General features: G+C 38.2%; 1 protein-coding gene across 5 annotated transcripts in view; it reads right to left on the bottom strand.

Moving 5' to 3' along the window:
• The window catches only part of LOC128863947 (limbic system-associated membrane protein), a 118973-nt gene that overhangs the window by 24412 nt on the left and 72825 nt on the right, over nt 1–21736 (bottom strand). For all 5 annotated transcript variants that reach the window (XM_054103380.1, XM_054103379.1, XM_054103378.1 and 2 more), the window contains exons 5-7: nt 20391–20549; nt 6352–6480; nt 3682–3819 (exon numbers count right to left, since the gene is read on the bottom strand). In XM_054103380.1, coding sequence (XP_053959355.1) covers nt 3682–3819; nt 6352–6480; nt 20391–20549 — 426 coding nt within the window. The remainder of the gene's footprint in view (nt 1–3681; nt 3820–6351; nt 6481–20390; nt 20550–21736) is intronic.

A 21736-nucleotide genomic window follows, 5' to 3' on the forward strand; every position in this document is an offset into this window, starting at 1 on the left:
TTATGAATAATAGTAGCTAGAGTTATTTTGCACCAAATATATTTGGTCTTTTTTAATTAATTGAAAAAGAGAATAATTTGCCATCAGAAATCTGCTATTAGCAAAGGTACTGCAAGGAAACTTTTAAGGGCTGTAACCATATCATCTCCATAGCAATTCCTCTCTCCTCTGATGCATGTGAAATATGAAAAAAATATATTTCTCTTCGTTTGCCACTTGCCACAGTGTACCGTAATTAATTAGAAATTTCATCTGCGGCTTTCATGCATATGAAATGAAATTGCATGCCTGCTGTTACATATACATACACATATAGTGTAAATAGTGTACATATCTATGTATTTGTTTACATTTTACATTCTATGGAATGTGACAAACTTCTGAGTTGTGGTTAAGGTTGTGCGGCTGCGGTGGTGAAATTTTTTGCAAATGTTGAAATTTTTTGTGCATTTTTAATTATTTGTTCCCACTATATTTATTTATGTCGTTCTACTAGTATGTACAGGGGTGTGTTTGTGTGTGTTGGCTGCACTGCTACCTGTTTTGTTGAGGTGTCAACGTGTGGACATTTGCAGAATGGCAGTTATGCATGAACTTTTCCCCACATTGTCTGACAGTGATTTTAATTAGTTAAATCATCGCTGACCCACACATATATATTATACGCATATATATACATATGTATGTATACATATACGTTCCATCAACTGGTCGAGCGTGCGTTAATTTATGGTTTTAATTAAGTTTACAACTGAGCTGTGGCATAGTTAATTGGCAGAGAAAAGTTTGCGCTAATAAACGAGTAGCAAAAACAGAAAAAAATGCCTATTGTCAAAATGTTCCAATTTTTCCGGAATTTCATGTTATGGGATTTGAATGTTGGTGAATAATAAACATTGCGACCTCGATAGTCTAGCGTAAGTGCACTAACCTGCCATCCCAGAGGTTATGGGTTCGAATACCACGTAAAGCACGGTCCTCGCACTTTTCGAAATTTACCTACTTACTCTGTTTCTAGAAAACAAAGAAAAAAAAGAACTTATTCCTCAAACCCAAAAACTTATCGCTTCCATCCTCACTTCCGCACAATAGTAAGCGCATTATTTGCATTGTGGCTGCTAAAACAAGCAAAAAGAAAGACAAACACAAATTTCACCAGTGGCGCAGACACACCACTTTAGCGAAGTCCTTAACCATCTGTGTGATCCTTCTGGTAGAAAAATGTGACACGCAGATGGCGCTCCAAGCAGTAAGAAGGCGTTGTTCCTAAGCAACGATAGGTGCTCATTCCCACTACTTAGGACTGATAGCGGCGGGTTAATCACCTACATTGTCAGAAATCAAAGAGGTTAGCGAGGACTGAACAAGGAAACAAAAATAATAATAATAATATATGAGACTTCGGCTTTTTCTCGACCGATCGTAGAAATAATGATAAGACCAGTCTTTAGTGAACTAAACTTTTTAACTTAAAATGTTTTACTTTCAGGAAGTTGAAGCGTTGCGATTAACTTAAGTTTACTATACATATTTGTAGTGGCTAGCATAACTCTGCGTTGGAAAGATCAGGTGGAGAAGGACTTGGCTTCACTTGGTGTGTCCAATTGGCGCCGGTTAGCACGAGAAAGAAACGACTGGCGCGCTTTGTTGAACTCGGCCAAAATCGCGTAAGCGGTTATAGCACCAATTAAGAAGAAGAAGAAGCGTAACTGAGTGCAATCTGATTTTTTTGTTTAATGCGTACAATTTTTGAGGAACGAGAAGTTTTTTTGTTTTTTAATAGTTGTTATGCTTTACCCAAATTAATTTTTAAACTTTTTGAAACCGAAGTTTTAAACTTTATACAAAATTTAGAAAATTTTGATGTTAGAAGTTTTCAAAAAAATTTCATTTAAATTGTAAGTTTCTTAATCTGCATTTTTCGAAAATTTTCGTGTGTGCAGTTTTACGACCTATTGCAGTTTGGTATAAAGTATAAATTTTAAATGGCTAAAAATTGGCTTAAAAAATTTTTTTTCGGCGTCGGCTGTTCCTGCTTTTTCAGTAAGAATGGAATTTATAAAAACTGGAGTTTTTCTTCTTAAGTTTTTGGAAACGGTTTCTCACATTTTGTCCATAGGAAATTTGTTTGTAAACAGAATAAGATGAAAAAGTGGCCGGAAAAAAATATTAAACATCTAAGCAATTTTTTACTCTCTAAAATGTGCACATATTTTACTAAAAATGCAAACCTAAATTACTAACTGCCTGAAAATTTCCTAATGGCTAAGATTAAAAAATTTTTATTTAAAATTAAATCTAGATAGAATTCTTTTTTTGTATTTTTAGAAAAATTTAAAAAATCGCTTTGATTAAAAAAATTTTTTTGGTGACGACTCCTGTCGCTTTTTCATTAACGAATTCATAAAAATTCGCGAATTCTCTTTATTTGGCAAACTGTTAAATGCATTTTTTCCTTACGAAATTTATTTTTATTAGAAACTAAAGTGCAAAAGCGACCAAAAAAGAAAGAAAAAAAATATTAAAAATCTAAGGAATTTTTTAGCCACTTTAAATTTGCATTTATTTTACTAAAACTTTAAAGCCAAATTAATGTCTGAAAATTTTCTGAAGATTCCGATTAAAAAATTCAAAATTTAGATTTAGATTTGTTAATTTCTTCAAATTTTGCTTAATTAAAATTAAAATTTAATTTTTTTTTGTATTTTTAGAAAATTTGTGAGTATTGAGTTCTATAGCCCATTGAATTTTGGTGTAAAACGCAACTTTTAAGTCCCTAAAGAATAGCGTTGACTAAAAATTTTGTATTGTTTTTGTTGTCGACTTTTGCTACTTTTTTCAAGTACGAGTGCAATTTTTAAAAACTGAAGTTATTTTTTTTTAATTTTTTTAATACTGTTTCGCGCATTTTTTTCCATAAGAAATTTATTTTTCAACAGATTGAAGTGTAAAAATTGCTCAGAAATAGAGTATTAAAAAATCGATTAACTAGTTATTGAAACTTCATGAGCCATGCCACTGCATGTCTGAAAATTTTCGAGAGATTCAGATTAAAAAATTCAAAATTTAGATGAAGCTTGTAACTTTTTTTAAATTTTGCGTAATTTAAATTAAAAAAAATTTTAAATTTTTTTTTGCATTTTTGGAAAAGTTTTGAGTATTAAATTTTGTACCCCCGTGAATTTTGGTATAAAACGCAAGCTTTAAGTGGCTAAGGAATAGCGTTGTTAAAGAAACAAATTTTTTTTTGTTGAGGTTCTTGCCATTTTTTCTTAATGAGTGCAATTTTTAACAACTGAGGCTAATTTCTTTTTAGTTAGTTTGCAAATTTGCTGTTATTTTATCAAAATTTCATGAGCCACCCGAAAATTTTCTCACGATTTAGATTAACATTTGTTCAGGTTTTCAAAATTCTTTGATTTAGCTAAAGTATTAGGTAAAAAAAAAAATAATAATAATAAATAAATAAAAAAAGTTCGACTCAATAAAAATTATAAATATTAAAAAAAAAATAATAATGATTATGCACTCGGTTATGGTCATCACTGTGCACATTGAATGTGTTTTTATTTTAATATTTTTTCCCGACTCGAAAAAAAAGTTATAAATCATTAAAAAAAGTCATTATGCACACGGTTGTACTATACATTGAATGTTTTTTCTTTTAATATTTTGACTCACCTGGTGGCACTATGTCACCACGCTCCCGCGTCCAGTAGTTAATTGACTTGGGAAAGGCTTCCGATTGGCATTCCAAAGTAACACCTTTACTCTCCACTGCGCCGATTAACTGATTTTGTACAGTTATCATTGGCGGAACTGAAATAAGAGGCAAAGAAATACGTGTTATTGATAGGAAAGCTAAATCGGGAACTAATTTTAGAAAAATATGGAATAAAAGCAAACATCTTGCATTGTACTGCTGAAGCGCTGAAGACAGTTCATCTCAATGTATATTAGTAAAAAATGTTAATAAATAAATATATGCTGAGCTGCCTATGAGGCCTACCGCCTGTTATCGCGTTGGATCTTTACTAAAGTTGTGAGGTGAATTTTCTGCAGTGAAGTAATGTCCTTGTGGGAGCGACAACAAGTAAGAAGACATACTTGAAAATGCCAAAAACCATATACAGTTTTTTTATCACTAACTTACCAGGCATTAAAGCGGTCATAAAAGCGGAGAAGATAAGCCAATACAGGCTGCAGGGTGCCAAAAAAGTGTAAAAGCCATATGAGAGCAAGACTTTCAACTTCCTATTAGCTTATAGAAGCGAAAACTCAAGGGCTGAAGACAATCTTACATGAAAATACTGAACAACAGTTGAAATGATCCACATAATTTGGACTTGGTCTTACAGTTTTCTGAAAATTGGTTTGTGGAAAAAATTGTTTGAGAAAAGCTAATAACTTTGAGATTTATGTAATCTTCAAAATGTTGATAGGGAGTTTTTTAAAGTTTTTTAATTTATTTGTTTATTTAAATGTTTTTTTTCATTTGACACTTTTGGGAAATTTTTTTGTGATTTGTGCAAAATATCCCCTCAAATATTTTCTTATTTTTCCCTTAATTGCTGATACTATGCTGAGTACCCCCCAAAAGTTTCTAAGTGGGATCCCACTAACTTTTTGAGTTATGTTCAAGTACGTGCAGCGAACCCGTGCAAGGGCCTTAGAAGGGACGAAAAATGTAAGTAGTGTGAACTGCAGGAGGATACTGATCATCATATATCACATATATCACACTGATATCACATATATTGATAACACTTGCTTGTCGACAAAGAGCTGAAATTATAACTCTAGTCTGAGAAGCTAATAACATCTCAGTAACCAAAATTGTTCAGCCCTGCTGAGAAATATGGAAACTTTAAACTCGCAGCTCATGGTAATCGGATTATATATCATAAAGATTATACGTTTAGAAAATATATTACATAAGCGGATTAAACTGGATTATAAGGGTAAATGGAAAATCTTTGTTCTTGAGCGAAAACTCCAGGTGTATACTTTGTACTGGTACACCGATGGCTCGACAACACTTCAAGGCATGTGAAGTTCTTCGAGCATCTTCCAACCGGAAATATTATATATGCCACCTTACTTGTGGAGAGTAAATCCGCAATGAGCGGGTAACTATTTTAAAAGATAGTCATTCTTTAATATTAAATCCTCAATAGTTCCGAAGAGTATAGAATAGCTAAATGCATTAGGTGCTTGCAGTTGCATGCATCGAACGAGGTAGCTGATAAATTGAATTGAGGGCCTCACCTCACCAGGTGGTGGATGTCAGTCTTGAATCCAATTGGGCCTGAAGTTTTCTGGTCAATGAGAAAATACACAACCGACGAAGCGCTTAGAAGTGAAGAATTCAGGCAGCGAAATGCAAGCTCAGAGTAAGGCTAATGGTTATTTGCCGACGTGGGTCTTACCCCATCCTGCTCAAAAACACAGCGGATCAAATCAATGCGCTAGTCAACTCACCAAAATACTAAAATCATTTACGATATCAATTAGTAGTGTGGAATGGATGCATAAGCTATCTTAGTGGGACTTAAGGCCTATCAAAACTTCTGCTGCACTTTGGGTCCGGCAACCGGTTGCAATATAACTCCATATCTAGCCAAAAAGGGTGTTAACCGCGTTTGGGTGTTAAGCCATAACCAACTCGGAGGACCCCAGATTTAAGTCGCCAGTCGGACTTCTTAGCCGAAACTACTACCAGTTGAGCTCCCATTCATCTTTAGACTGGCGAGCTGAGTGAAAATACACCATATCACATAAAAATACACAACGCTAACTAAATACAACTCCTAACTAATCAAATGAACGACCTAAAACTCTTCGACACCTTAACACTTTTTGCATATACTGACATAACATTTCCATCGACAGGTGGAGAACTGGCCGGGTACAGTTCGAAGAGATTCACATATCTCATAAACCTCCCTAAGAACAAGCGGAGAGTGTTTGTACTTATTCTTACTGGTCCTTTCAGACTGAAAAGTTACCCGCTTAGCCTCGCGATATGGTGCAAGGATTCCTATTGATTGGGCGGCCTATTCTCTGAAACATCACCCCACTTGTTTTTCGAATGTGATACCATATCGAGAAGAAGACCGGAATAGAGGCAGCTACTCTCAACTAGATCTGGATGAGGTATTGTAAGGAATAGAGAATACAATAGATATTATGGTCAAAATGCTAACATCCATCTATCTATCAATTTACCCTATCTACGTTGCATTTGGGTGAAATCGAGTAATTAATAATTATTTTTCTGCAAAAGTAATCACATTAAAATATTCTAAAATATAAAAATTCTTATGCGTATTGAAATAAAATTATACTTACAATGCACAATAAGCGTTATTCGTTTGCTGACCGATGGCGGCACACCATTCGATGCTATGCAAAGGTATGCGCCCATATGTTGACGCTTCACTCGTGGCAAAACCAAATTGACACCTTCGATGCTTAGCACTGAAACAGATGAAAATAAAAGGTAACAAATAATTGAGGGATTATTTAAAATCAGCTGTTATTTAATGTGTTTGTATCATAAAATGATGAATTGGAGTCACGTCTCAATGCACCAACTTCTGGAACAGCAACCTCAACATAATTTAACTTGAACTAGAGGTTTAGTCATATAAATTTACATAACTAGAAGAAAAAATTCTGTGTTTTTGTACATCACTAAAATTTCTGTTCATTTTGTTATATTATTAGGTAATTTTAGTAAATCAGTTAACGACTGATTTGTGAACGATTTAGCGAATTTTATAAAATAAGGTAGGCTCTTGCTCTAATCTACATTCAAGTTACTTGTGAAACTCCTATGGAAATATGCTAAGTCGGTTTTTAGACTAGAGTGTTCAAGTAGACTCAACGAGAAATAATGCTCTAATCTCTTCAATCTTGGTAACAGGTCAGTTAAAATTTAAAGATAGCAGAACTGGCGCGGCTGCCTTTCGATCGAACTTTAAAAGATCGATACCGATGGGTTATTATCCCTCCATCTTCTGAGCTGTGATCTATGGCATAGAAGTTTGTGCAGAAAATTTCTTCGAAGAGACACAACTTCGAAGAGTATCTGATTTTTTTAGCCAGCTAGGTAGGCCGCACTTCCGAGACCAGTAGACTCCGGAAAGTTGTATCAATGAGCCCCAACAACTCTAGTTACCTTATGAAAGAAGATAGATTGTATAACGGAGGTATGATTGCACCTTTTTTTGTTTTTTTTTTGTTTGTCGGGACAACTAGCAAGTGCAGCACTCAGACATTAATTAAGTCCATTGTACTACACTTGGATTCCCTTTCAATTTTCTTTAAATCTATCTGATCTCCGAAGAAATCTGAGTAGATCTTGTGGGGCCAAAGAGCCAAGATGGTAGCTTCTTAACACATCAGTGCCAAAGACCTCAAACCTGATTCGAGCGAGGGCGGAGCAGACGCACAGGAAGTGGTCCGCCGTCTTCACAAACTGGGCAGAGTACACTGTCTGAGATGCCCAACCTTTCCATGTGCTTCGCCCACAAAAAGTGGCTCGTCATCAGTCCAACCAGCCGTCTGCACTCCCCTCTGCTTAATGATTGGTTTGCGACAGTCGATCGGAGATGACAGGCAACATCAGTTTAGTCCATCTGCAGCCTCTCTCAGCCTTTCAAGCTGGCTTGTGGGTGGTAGTTACCCATTTGCTAACCATGGCTTTGACGGCCGCAGAAGGAAGTGGCAAAACGGGCTCTGGGCCAAAGAAGTTGGCCACAGAGTCCATCTTAGCTAAGGAGTCAGAGGTCTCGTTACCCGCGATACCCACGTGTCCCGGGACCCATGTTAGCAGGCTATTATGTCTACCGATATAGTTCAGCCTGGATTTACAGGACTTGGCTACCCGCACATTATGTGTCACTGTCCTGGTCTATCCAGACGTAGACTCGCCCTTTTGGGTAGACAATCCTTTAATGAATTGGAAGATCTCGGCTCTGTCGGAATTAAGGATCTTACCTGTACAAAGTTTTTGAAAAGCACATACTGGTTTTAGGAGGGAAGGCAAGTTCCCCACGCGGCATCCCAATGGGCCATGAGCCTGAGTGTGTCTCACAGGCGACAACCGCTTCAACCTAACCTAGCCTAGGCAACCGCTAGATAAAGGCTTGTAACATACACCTAGGCGGTGTCAGTTTAAATCCATTGCTAATATAGACTCTGAGTGAAGGCTCAGCAATAATACATCTAGGGAAGTAATAAAACTTGTTAATGTGCTTAGTACAGCGACTCATATCTGTAAGTACGTTCATATGTATGTGAGCACATATCCCCGTATGGCAACTCGAATTAAAAATGTATATGTATATGTATTATAACCTAATAGAAAAGCCCAAATTGACTAGAATTGAGGTTGATGTTGTCAGCTGTGAAGTTGCTATGAAATTCGCATGCGAAAACCAACCATTACTCTTTTGCCTGCTAAGCTTTTTATGAAAAATTCTCGAGCACCCAATAAAATGAGCTATACATAGTTGTGATATTAATGTAGGTATGTATGTCTGATTGTGCACACACACAAATGCACGCAAATAGTTATTAGTTAGGCACCACTTAATAGCTTTACTACTGTGTTGCTGTTGTTGTCCGACGAATTTAGAAAATATTAAAAATTGTTCGCATGCCGGCAGAGAAAAGCAAAAACAAAAACTAACAACAAGTGCATAATGGCTATAATAACAGTTGGCACAGTTTTAGCCAAACAATAAAATGCACCTACATAATTATATTTGTATGTATGTATGTGTGTATGTACACATATAAGCGCCTAAATACATACATATCTACAAACAAAACAGTGAAAGCCATTTGAATGAGTGCAATGAATGGGTGGATTATGGCTTGCTAACAAGCTTGTACACGTATACCTTTCCACATACACACACGCACACATGCACATAAACTTGAGTATGCACACGTACGTAAACATTTCGATATTTAGCATTCATTTGCTGATATTTGTTTACAAGTGTGTGTGCGTGTGTTGCGAGTTTTATTCCGGCTAATGCCATCGAACTTTGTGCTGCTTTGTGGCTGAGTGCTTTGAAGGAGACAAATTCGTATGCAAATTTCCTAAATCCAACGGAATGTGAGTCGTCAACTTTTAAAGGTAAAAACAGTGTGTATGTATTTCTCTAGCTGTTTAAAGAATAGTGAATTAAAAAAGCGATTTTAGTAAAAAAAATTAAAATTAAAATTAAAATTTAAATATAAAATTTAAATTTAAATTTAAAATTTAAATTTAAATTTTAAATATAAAAAATATAAAATTTTAAATATAAAATTTAAATTATACAATTTTTTTTTTAGTATGCTTGATGTGGCACGTGCCAAGATCTATATTATACGTGTATACCGTTTGTCAAAAAATTAGCGTGACATACTAAAATATTCAAGTTATTTGCACTTTTTTAACTAAAGTCATAGCTTCTTGTTAAATTTGCAGAGACTCGAAAATTATTTCATTACATTGATTCAGTACGTAAATTCTAAAGAGCGCAAAACCGCCTGGAAAATGGGTATCTTTTGAGATAATTTAATCGGTCTATTATAAGTATGGTACAGACCGGTTCACTTGATTAGAGGCATTAATTTTTATGGAATAAAATTGTTGTTAAAGCAACCGTATTTGATGTAGTAACCCAAGATTTCCTGACAATTCGAGTTAAGGCTTGAAAATAAACATGCATCAAAATATTATTCCATCTAATGGTATTTCGGAGCAGTAAAACTTCAGCAGCTGTAATATTGTGCCGGCATTCTCTGCCACAAATTTGTATGCCTTCGATCTCCGCATCGCGCAATTGCACTACAGGATTGTAGCGTCTTAGTGTCCTTAAGGTAGATATACAAGACTTGGTATAGGGAAAGTTTCCGTTCAAGGAAAGTATCCGTCTAATATAGGTACTCGTTAAGAGTGGTTACACTGCGCTCCTACTTAGTCCTGTCATAAGTTCTGTTACAAGTTACGTCCATTATAGATATAAAATTATAACACTCTTCCAAAAGGAGTTTACTTTATTTAATTACGTAAATATTTAAAAACAAAATTTTAAATTTTCATTCGCAATAGTCACCATTTGCTATTACATAAGCCCTCACAAGGTCTTCACCACTTTTTCGCAGAAATGAAGAGACGCAAGACACACCCCACCAAACCCTGACGGAGGCTGGATGGTGGCCACGCTGAACCTTTGGAATAACAGTGAACATTTTCGCATCTGTGAAAGGAATATTTTCATGGTCGTTGACCGCGTCGCACTTGCATCTGTCGAGTTCAATTTTCTTCAAGCGCATTGGAAAAGATAACCAGTTGAGCGACGGAACGCTTTCATGTGGAGATCGTCTCTAATTAGTCTTGACATGGATCTGGTGGATGCCTTCATTTCCCTGGACATGATTTTCCGCTTTCTAAGGCGATTTCTGTGAGTTCTTTCTCAAAAGGCTTTTATGGCTGCACTGGTTCGAACCACGCGAAGACGACCACTTCTTTTTCTGTTTGTCACTTCAGACGTGTGGGAAAAGCGTTTAATCGTGCGTTAAACATACCGCCGTAGCCGCATGGGTTGGTGCGTGATTACCATTCGGAATTCACAGACAGAACGTTGGTTCGAACCTCGGTGAAAGCAAAATTAATAAAAACATTTTTCTAATAGCGGTCGCCCCTCGGCAGGCAATGGCAAACCTCCGAGTGTATTTCTGCCATGAAAAAGCTCCTTATAAAAAAAATATCTGCCGTTCGGAGTCGGCTTGAAACTGTAGGTCCCTCCATTTGTGGAACAATATCAAGACGCACACCACAAATAGGGTGTACACGCCAATTATATATATATAAACATACATTCTCGAAATATTAAGTTTTTTCAGCAATTCGTAAATCTCACTTGCACTTTCACCACCTACCTACGAAAAGATAGTCAAGTATAGTAAGGGGCCTTGCAAGAGCTCGAGCTTTTACAGTATACGGAGATCATTTAGGTAAATCCAGATATGCGATGATATGTATTTCATTCTGTGATTTAACTTTCGATTCTATAATGTATTGCAATTCTTAAAATTTTAATTATTTACTTCTTGTCTATAGATTTATAAACCTTTATTCCGATTGCGATAACCATTTGGTGACTTATTGTAAGAACATCTAGGAAGGTTTGCACGTTTCTCTGTACTTACTAGATCCAACTTAGTTATCTTTTGTGGTGTGCGGCTTGATGTATTTCCACGAATGTAAGGACTGTCAATTTTACGCCATCACCGAATAGCAGATAATTTTTTTCGAAGCTTTGTGAAGTCTTTTCATGGCAGTAATACATGATGAGGAGCAACCGCTATTAGAAGAAAGTTTTTCTATTATTTGTTGTTTCAAGCCCGAGGTATCAAACCCGGACACTACCGAACGATAGATATGGTTTGACAGCTGAGAATGGCAAATTGTGTGACATTTCTGTTCATTAAAATTTGGCAAATCATCGTGAATCGTCAAACGCTAGAGCAACGCTTACAAGTTATGGAAATTTACTTTAATAAAAACAATCTATTTGTGGATTTCTTATCTCTTTATCCCTTTTACAAGCGGTTTATACAGACCCATGCATACAGCAGAGGCAAATCAGTGGAAGCAGCGCTCCATGCGCCAGCTCACACAGTTAAGAAATCACTTCACTATGAAGAGGTGCCTTTCTATACATCTAGGGATAATAAATCTCAGGAAGCAATGAATGCTAACTGGGCCAACGAGATGCGCAAATTTGGATGCACATCCATTAACCCGAAGGTGGGGTAGTCTCCCCACTTCTGTGGGAACTGACGGCCAATAATCTTCTTCAATAACTTAAAAAATAGGAGGGAAGATAATTTGTATGCCTATAATATTATAATAGCAATCTCGCGTAAGCACATTGCAACATTCTGGGATCTTCAACAAAGCTCTCTGTACAGACTATCACTTTGGTGTAAAAGTACAACAATAGTGTCAATCAGGCTGAACTGATGGCAATAATGAAAGCCACGACACTGGTACAGTGTGATGCGATATCTGGAAATGATATCATTGATAGCCAAGTAGCAATAAAATTCATCACAAAGCACTAGACAAAGTTCATTTCACCTAAAGGCAATATGGGTTTCTGGCCATTGAGGGAAACTGCAGAGCCGATGAGCTAGTGAAAGTCGGCACCAAATTGACCGATGAGTACATAGGGAGTGACATAGACATACCCTACTACTTATCCTTGAAGAAATCGTAAGAACAGCGAACGAGAGATGGCGTAAGGAAACCACCTGCAGAATTGCCCGACAATTGTGGCCGACTCACAATGCTAAGAATGCACAGAAGCTCTGCCAAACCAAGAAAAAGTATAGTCTTAGTACACCTAATGGATGGGAGTGCAAACACATGAATTCTGTATAAGTTGTCTAGATAAGGAGGCGAAAGAGACAATCTCGCACTTTCTGTACCATCGTCCTGCACTATCTAAACGTGGCTTGCTATTCTTGGTAGACAAGTTTTTTATGAATTGGAAGATCTCAGTTCTGCAGGAATGGGTTATATTCTGAAATGTCTCAAGGGCTCACATTGGTTTTAGGAGGGATAGGAACAAGTTCCCTACGTGTCATCACAAGGGGCTATGAGCCTGAGTGTGTCCCACTGGACAACCGCTCCAACCTAACCTAACCTACACGTTGGCGGCATCATCGGTTCTTATTTCTTTAGAAGTGAGGAAGTAGCAGCCGTTACGCTGAATTGTGAGCGCCATCGAGCTATGCTGACTGAATTTTTGTTTCCTAACATTAATTAGCGATACCTTGACGACATTTGGTTTCAATAAGACGGGGCAACTTTCTATACAGCGTGTTTAACAGTCGATTTATTGCAAGCCACCATTAACGCCATACGGCCAGATTTATTGGAAAAAGTTGTCAAAAATTGGAGTGATCGAATGGACCTTGTAACTCGTAGCCGCGGCTGACATTTGTCGGATGCCATATTCGGAATATAAATACCATGAAATTGTCTTCCAAAATTATTCCTATAAAATTTCTGTTTTGTATTATCATTTTAAGTTCTCAAGCTCTTAAAAAAAAACCTGATATATGTAAGTTAAAAAATCTCTTTGATGCAACAAATTGGTTGGCCTATTTCTGGCCTAAATAATATCGTATTGTCTAATACAGGGAGTTTATCTTTCGCTAAGCAGTGAACATTCATTCGAATGCTTAAGAGCTTTTGCTAACCAGCCAGCAAACAACTTTCACTATAATTGCAGAAGCTGAGTAAAGCAAACGTGCCACGATCAGCCATTTGAGTGTATTTTTAATGACACCTCTCGCAATTGGCTAATCATCGCTAGACCCCCACATTTAAATAAACAAATTTAAACTGTTTTAAAAACTTTTTGTAATACCAAATTTAAACTAAACCGCGTAATCCAAAACTCCAATAAACAACATCAGCTGAATATACCAGCAAAAGTTTGAAAGAGATCTAATAATAAAATAACCAATTCGAATGAAAAAGTTGGCACAAAAACGAATACTTAAAAACACACAAAAAAAATAATAATAATAACAATAATAACAGCAGCAATACTCGTAATCACAACTAAACGAGTTTTGCAGACATTTTTAAGCTACGAGAAGGGTCATTTTCCACATTCCCTCACTCGCTGCGCATACAAAAACCACAATCACACACACACACACACACACATACACATAGTACTTAAAAAAAAAACAAGAACAGCTAAGTATTGCAAGTATGTATGTATGTGTATGCAAGACTACTGCCAGTCGAAACCACCTTTGTATGCCCCTCAAGAATCTCCCTTTACTGCCGCTGCCTTGCTTGTAAGCGGTTGTTGGCTGCTTCACCGTCCAAGCTGCCCTCATCGTCGTCGTCGTCATCGCCAACGTCTACTGTGCACTTTACTCGTAATACTTAAGTATTCCGGTGAATTTTTCACATTCGATTTACAGCGTTACGTGTTGCGGTTCTGATTCTGCTTCTGCATTGACTCAGTAGTGGTACCGCAACTATCCGGCACCCGTCGCCCCCCGTAGCACAAAAGATTACAGCCTTCTATGTTCACTTTATTCGACCTGCTTTTTTGTACGCCTTTTCACAAAAGTTCCCTGCCAAATGCCAATAACACGTTAGCTACTCTGGAAATGGTCGAAAAAGTGCCAAGCTTTTTGATTGTACTGCCACGTTGCCCACTCTTGTTCGGGCATAGCGCGCGGTGAAAGTCCACACTGCTATGCGCGCCAAATGCGAGTACAACTGTGGTCCTTTTGAAACGTTGCCAACAGATGTAATGGGTGTATGTGTGTGTGGGTGCGCGTGTGTGTGTGTGATGGGTGTAGCATTTATGAAAAACAAGTTGAGTTTTTGGAAAAAGACTTTGGTCTAAAAGGACAGGGCATTATGTTTTGGGTTTAGAAAAAAGTTCGGTCAAGTGAATTGAAAAAAATTTTTTTTTCGTATAGTAAAACAAAAAAAAAAGTTGGGTCCTTTACCCTACTTTAACAGTGAATTTAATATGGTTACTTAGATACATCTTTTTCCAGCTAATCATTAGTTCTTTCGCAATATCATTAGTGCCCAAAAGCCGTTTCCACTCCACGATTTTCATGATTTTAACGGCATCTTTGTGGATTGGTCTACTAAAGCGCGGCTCATCTTCGTCGTGAATATTACCAGAACAAAATCATTTGAATCACCACCGCTTTGCTTTGCTTTCGATACTGTATTGGATTTTGAACATTCATCAAGTCTTCGGCTGATTTTTCATCTATTTTGGACGTTGTGACAATATAAGGTAGGGATTTAGAAACGGCTGAAATCGATTGTTTTCGCTGTTGTTCGGACTCCTCTATTAATAAAATAATTTCACTTTTTTTTTAACTTTTACCCATATACAAATTTTGCAGTACTTGAGTTTTCATTCACTCTTTCTTTTCCTCCTCTTCTTCTTAGCCAAGGTCCTTAAGTGGGTGTCGACTCTCCACGTACTCAATCTCCAGGTTACTCGATCCTGGCTTGTCCCTTCGTTGACTTCGCTTTGCTCCACATTGTTTTTAATAGTGTTTACCCAGGTCTTAAAGCATCGGCCACGTCCCACTGATGGTAGCGGCTGTGTTAACATTTTTTTTTTGTTGCTTGCTATTCCGCTCTTCTCATAAAGTGCTCATACCAGCGCATGCAATTTCCTCTCAATTTCTCTGTTATAGCTACCTCTGATGTATTTATTGCGTATCTTATCCAGTTTTGTGACGCCCAAGGCGCATCGCAGCATTCTCATTTGCGCCACATGGATTCTTTGCTCCTGTTTAGCAGACAGCGGCCAACGTTCTGAGGCATACCCCATTGCAGATCTCAACACAGCTTTATAAATTTTGGCTTTTAACTTTAGTGATATCTTTTTGTCATCCAAGACTCCTGACACTGCGCGCCAACTTTGCTACCCGGCTTGTATGCGGTTCGTCACGTTGCGGTATAGTGTCACGGTCACGGCTTAGAATGGAGGCAAGATATTTGAAACTGTGAGACGTGGGTATCGTTTCAGCATCGATATTGAATTTCGGAATCTAGTCACTATCATTAAAAGCGTCTATCTGTCTGCTTATGCGTAATGCCTTTGTTTCCAAAAGGGCCGTCCACTCTGACAATTATTTTTTGTAAAGCACCAGCATTCTCAGATAGTAGCGCCACATCATCGGCGTACAACAGTGTCCAAGGCAATGCGTCTTGCAGTTGGCCTTCACTCTAAAAATTATTACCAAAAAAAAAAAATGTATATATATAATAAAGAGGGCATTCGAGTTCTTGGTACTGATTGGGTAATCGCTCTTACTCTGGTACTCTTGGTGTGGTGCTGGAAAGATTGGCGTAATAGTGTTGGAAACAAGTTAATGCTGTATTTTGGTAGTGTTATTTTGCCTCTCCTTTTGGTAGTTGATATTGACGTTCTGACTAAGTTAAATAAGGGTGATGACTCTGCCCTAATGGTATCGGGACCGTTTCGGTAAGTCATGGCTGAAATCTTGGAAAGGCCATACCCAGTCCCTGAACTGCCAGTTGTGACCTCAGAGTCAACTCTGATAAAACAGAGTTTGAGTGGTGATTCGTCCAGAATCCAACTAGCGCTTCCGCACCATTTTGTTGCCACATCCTCGTTACCAACTTATTTACCAGTTATTTACGACATGACTATCCAGTCTGTGCGGTTTAAGAACCGTAATAAGTTGTTGATATCTAAGCCAGACAGTTGTTCGAGCCTCTCGAACAGCGGTTTACCCAGGGTTAGCATTCTGGCCTTCTATAGGGCAGGGCATTCACAGAGGAAGTGGAAGATTGTTTCCTTTTTCTCCGGTTGTTTACAACTATGACAGTAAGTATTATGAGAGTAACCCATTTTGGCTGACCAAAAGCCAGTTATGACTGCCGTTAGTCTCCAGGCGTGCCGTCGTTTCATGATTAACAATATTGACGATTGTTTGAGGTTGTAGGTGGGCCATAACGTTCTGCTGATTTTGCATTTCGTCTGGTATTTCCATCTACAATCCGCGATTCGGAGGTATTTTAGGGAGATTGTACTCTTGACTGCATCTAATGGTGTAAATACCAATTCTGCAAGAGCGTTATTCATGGCAGATCCCCCTCTTGCCCAGTTCATCTGCTTTTTCGTTACCTTCAATATTCCGATGTCCTGGGACCCAGATTAAGGTAACATTATGGTTTTCACTCAAGGTGAAAAGGCTATTCCCACTTTGTTCCACCACCATAGAGGTTGTAGTAGCCGAACCCAGTGCCTGTATTGCAGCTTGGCTATCTGAGAGAATAGCGATATTACCCTTAAAAGAGAAATCTGCGATTAGTAGCCTACAAGCTTCCCCAGTTGCCAGTACTTCCGCCTGGAAGACACTGCAGGTATTAGGGAGACCCACAGATTTGCACCAGCTCAAACACCACAATCCATTCTAGAGCCGTCTGTATAGATTGTAGTGTCGAAGTTGTTTAGTGAGAATCCCTTGTTCCATTTCTCCTTAGATGGAAAATGAGTGTCAAAATTCCTATTGAATGTTACCAGCGGGACGATGTAGTCAGTCCTCACCGAGGTTAACTGAGTTTGTCCCAATAGTAGTCTGGCATAAAACCATAAGTTTTTTCTTTCCAGCGACCCGCTTGATATAACCTAAATGCACTCATGGTTGCTACTACTGCAAATCTATGTTCGGAAAAAATGGGGACTTAAGCCAAAGGTCGTTCTTTGGATGTCCAACGTAGTGGTTCTGCTAATATTCACGTATGGTTTGGTGGGAAGCTCTTCGAAACTAACGAGACTTCAAAGAAATGCTTGTATCTCAGAATCACTGTAAAATGTATACCCAGTGCTACCCTCAATGTCGTTTTGCACTTACTTTACGATCTTTCCATCGCTGCTCAAAGTACAATCAGGTTAAAGGAGGTTGTCTTCTATAGGCAATCTCTCAGGAGTAGTATTTTTAGGCAGTTACCACTGCATTTCTCTGGACTTCATACAGATCTCGCCATCCGTAAACTGAAGTTTGAATGTTGTGCTATGGCAATCTTTCCAGGTAAGCAGGATTAGAATGAGGAGAAAATCTGCACCGAAGCCGGTACCTTTGTGTTCACCGACAGCTCTAAGACGGAATCGGAAGTCGAAGCAGGGGATTTCTCCAAATCAGTCAATTTATCTATATCCTTAAAATTCCTGAAAAGCTTTCCACGCAAAAATCTTTACGATTCTAGAGGCATGCAAAGTGCTTAGGCAACGAAGGAGCCAGGGAGATATTAACATTTTTTCTGATAGTCAAGCCGCGATCAAGGCTCTCTCGACGTTACGGTGCAGATCCAAACTAGATCTTTTGGGTGTGCAAGATCTGATATGTGGATCTGGGTTCCAGGATATGGCAATATAGAGGGAATGAAATTGCTGATGAGCTTACCAGGAAGGAGTCGACTGAATTGGTTTCAGAGGTCTCCTACCCGTTCATCGGCATCCTCTTGACTGTTGCTAAAGAGGAATCGTGCAACGTATTTCTCGGGAAAGCGCAGAACAGATGCTGATCTATTTCTTTGTGTGCTATTTTGAAAACTCTATGGAGGAATCAGAAAGCCCTTGGGACTCCACGGCATGCAATTTCCAAGCTCGTAGTAGTTTTTACCGGTCATTAAAAGATCGACACATACGCAGGAAAGCTAGGTTTACCTTTTAATCCCCATTGCAGAAGCTGTGGGTACCGTTCAGAGAACGAAACAGTTGAGCACTTCCTCTTCAAATGTCCAGGGCTGCTAGACGATTAAGGTCACTAGATGCCCAATAGTCAATCAATAGTCCTATGCTAAATGAGATTCTTTAGCAACTCTCACATTTAAGTTTAATTGTAGTTTTTCAAGTAAAATAGAGTGGAAAAGATATCCTCAGCCTACGGGGAATGGTTTCATACGCTGTTAGGCGAAAGATATCCGCACATTGGCTTCTTTCCGGGTTCTAATCGATTGAATTGCAGGTGATGTCGTTCGGCTCCCCCCACTTTCTTTTGAGTGTTTCCGTTCGCATTGGTGTTTGGTTTATGGGAACCTATAGGTTTTGATTGGATACGGTGTTGAGATAGAAGAAGCGAATTACGATGCAAGTCTGTGGCTGCAAGATTTTAAGTTCTACAGTCATACAGTAGAGTGAACTTGACGATGGAGATGAGGATTTTGATTTTGGTGTTACGACCGACCGCAGAGGATTTACAGATAGCTTTAAAAGCGCCTAAAGCCTGTTTTGTTTTATTTATGCCATTTTTTGTATCTTTTTTGAGCCGCCTTGAAGATGAAATGCTAAATCCAAAACGCGCAAAAAGTCTTAGAATGTTATAAACTCCTAATCGACTTATCCCAGTATTTTAATGTAAATCTCATTTGGGTACCAGGTCTTAGAAATATAGCACGAAACTGCATGACAGAAGGTACAACCCTAACTATTCAATCGGATAAAGCGTGGATAAGCATGTCCTTAGTAACTTCTTTGATAGATAAGGAAACTATAGAATAGTAAATTCAATGTGGGGAAACCTAACCCGGATCTCAAGAGTGGCCGTTCAAAATGCCTCCTAAGACTCTACAGAGAGGATGCAAGAACTTTGATAGGAATATTAACCGGTCATTGCCTGATAGGTGACCATGCAAGAAGGCTGGGAGTTCCACACTGCGACTATTGTACGATAGAAGCAGCTATTATACAGAAGAGGAAAAAACTATAAGACACCTCCGTTAACGATATAACGCGGATATACCGTTAACGAAGTTAAGCTCGTTTGTAAAAGTGGCAGGATGACTTACAAGGGGGGATCCCTTAGTATAAGTAAAAAGTTACAGTTACAGTTACATATCCGCAAGCAATAGACCTACTTACCTACCTACCCAAGTAGCAAAACAGCTGACTTCTACAAGCTCAGTACCGTCGATTTAAAATTTTTGTGTACTGGCCGAGTTTAATTGCACTATTTTGGTTTCGTTGACTTTTATTTCGAGGCCCACTTTCGCTACTCTTTCTTTTACTAGTGTTAGTTTTTTCGACATATCAGACGAGGTGTGTGTCACTATTTTGTATTATATCATCGAAATATTCTTGATCTTCAAGGCGTCCATTCAGTTCCAGCGCAATGTTGCCAACACACAGTTCTGTTGAACGCCTGTCGAGATGCTAAAGTGATTAAAAACCATTTGGAAAACTATTGAGCAGAGGTCTCGTCCCACCCGTCGTTTTCAGTAGGCCTGGTCGTTTTTGATTTTCACTTGTTTTAAAAAATATAGATTGCATTTTCAGAAACGTGGTTCACTTCAACTAAACGCATCTAAAATGACTTGATTCTTTCAGCGTCTCAAAGGAGAAACTATTGTATTTTTTGACAAAGTATCAATAAATTACAAGAGAGATGGGAAGGAGTCAATCATTTCTTTGGGCAATACTTTGAATGATGCACTGAATGATGTGTCATTAAATTAAAGGCAAATCTTTGGAATAATAACCCAAATAAACTTATTTTATCTCACTATGATTGCCAGAGAAACATTTTCTTTAATCCATCTCACAAAATGCAACACCCTTTATGCAACTGAAGTATACTTTACTGCATTCATCTACACGTGGGCTATCGAAACCGCATGAACCGTAGAATATTTCAACGAAAAAGGCAACCCACTCAGTCATTCAGCCACTCACCCGCTGCCAAAACTCGTCATAGGTACGTAAGTAGATGAGTATGCGCCCATAAGTACGCAAGTATGAAAGTATGTATGTTTGTGCGCATGCATGTAAGGTGGAGGTACTTACCCTCGGTACCGTTGGCCAATTCAATGGCTACTCCGTTTTCACGTCGCCATGTAATTGTCGGCTCTGGTGAGCCCGTAGCCGCGCATTTGAGCGTCACATTACTACCCTCGCGCACAACCATATCCGTGCTGGTGGGATAATCGAGGATGTCCGGCGGGACTGTGGTGTGCGAGCGGTGCGCGAATGAGCGATATGAGCGGAGGATGGAGGGCGAAGTATGGCATAACAGGAGGTAGATACGTCGAACAGGAACAGTGTGTGTGAGTGGCAGAGAGCACACACACAGGTATACAGCAAATGTAGAGACAATGAAGCATAAGATGAGGCGTAGCAGATAAGTGGTGGATGCATGGAAGTGCAGTTGAGTTCCGGTTGCCGGGATGCACGTCGATTGCAGCCAGTTCGTTGTTTTTGTGATGTTTGGTAATTGTGATGATATTTCGTTTTTGTGTGTGTGTGGGTGTGTGTGTTTATTTGTGTTTTTAGAAACGATAGCATGACGCGGCAGGTGTTTCACATTTGTGTAGACATTTTCAGTTTGTGTTTGTTGTTGTTGTTTTTTTGCATTTTATTTGCATTAGTTGTTGCCGTTATTCAAATGTCGAAAAGTGAACAAATATTCACAATAAAAAAAAAATGCATTGGAAAAAATTTAAATAGTTCGGTTATTTTGTAACGGTTTTGTATGCGTTGTTTGCATGTGCGTGTATGTGTGTGTGTTTCGTTTCGATGTGTGCATGCGGCAAGTCGAGTGAATCATAAAAATTGTTTCAACATGTTCCCATTTCATTGCATAGTTTGTGGCGCATAAAATTTTTAGGGTGATTTTCGTTGTTTTTTTGCAATTTCAGAGTTTCGTTTTCATTTATTTTATTTTTTTTCAGTTTCGTTGTTTTTTTTTTTTGTTTCATTGTCGAGCAGCGAGCGTAGCGAAATTGTTTAGTTGCGGTGGGTAATGTTGTTATTGCATGTTGACCAACACCATTTGTTGTTTTTGTAGTTGGTTTTTTGTTGATTATTTTTAGCAAAGCGATTGTGGCGATAGACATCAGCGCCATTGATGGTGGTTGGCATGATATCCAGAGTACGTAGCGCAGGGGGACAGGGTGTGGCATTTGTTGTTGCGGCGCCGATTACGGCGTGTGTTGTTGTTTGTTATTGCATATGCAGAGATTATGATTGGCGGTAATTTTCATTTGTTGCGGGTAATTTTATTTATGTTCGAATGTTGGCCGTTGGAAATAAATTTTTTTTTGTAGGAGCATTTTTTGACCAAATTTTGTTCATTTTTATTTTTAGTTTTTGGTGTTTTTTTGTGCGTGCATATGTTTTGAACAATTTTTGAA

The sequence above is a fragment of the Anastrepha ludens genome, chromosome 5 (assembly GCF_028408465.1).
Source record: "Anastrepha ludens isolate Willacy chromosome 5, idAnaLude1.1, whole genome shotgun sequence".
NCBI classification, from domain to species: domain Eukaryota; kingdom Metazoa; phylum Arthropoda; class Insecta; order Diptera; family Tephritidae; genus Anastrepha; species Anastrepha ludens.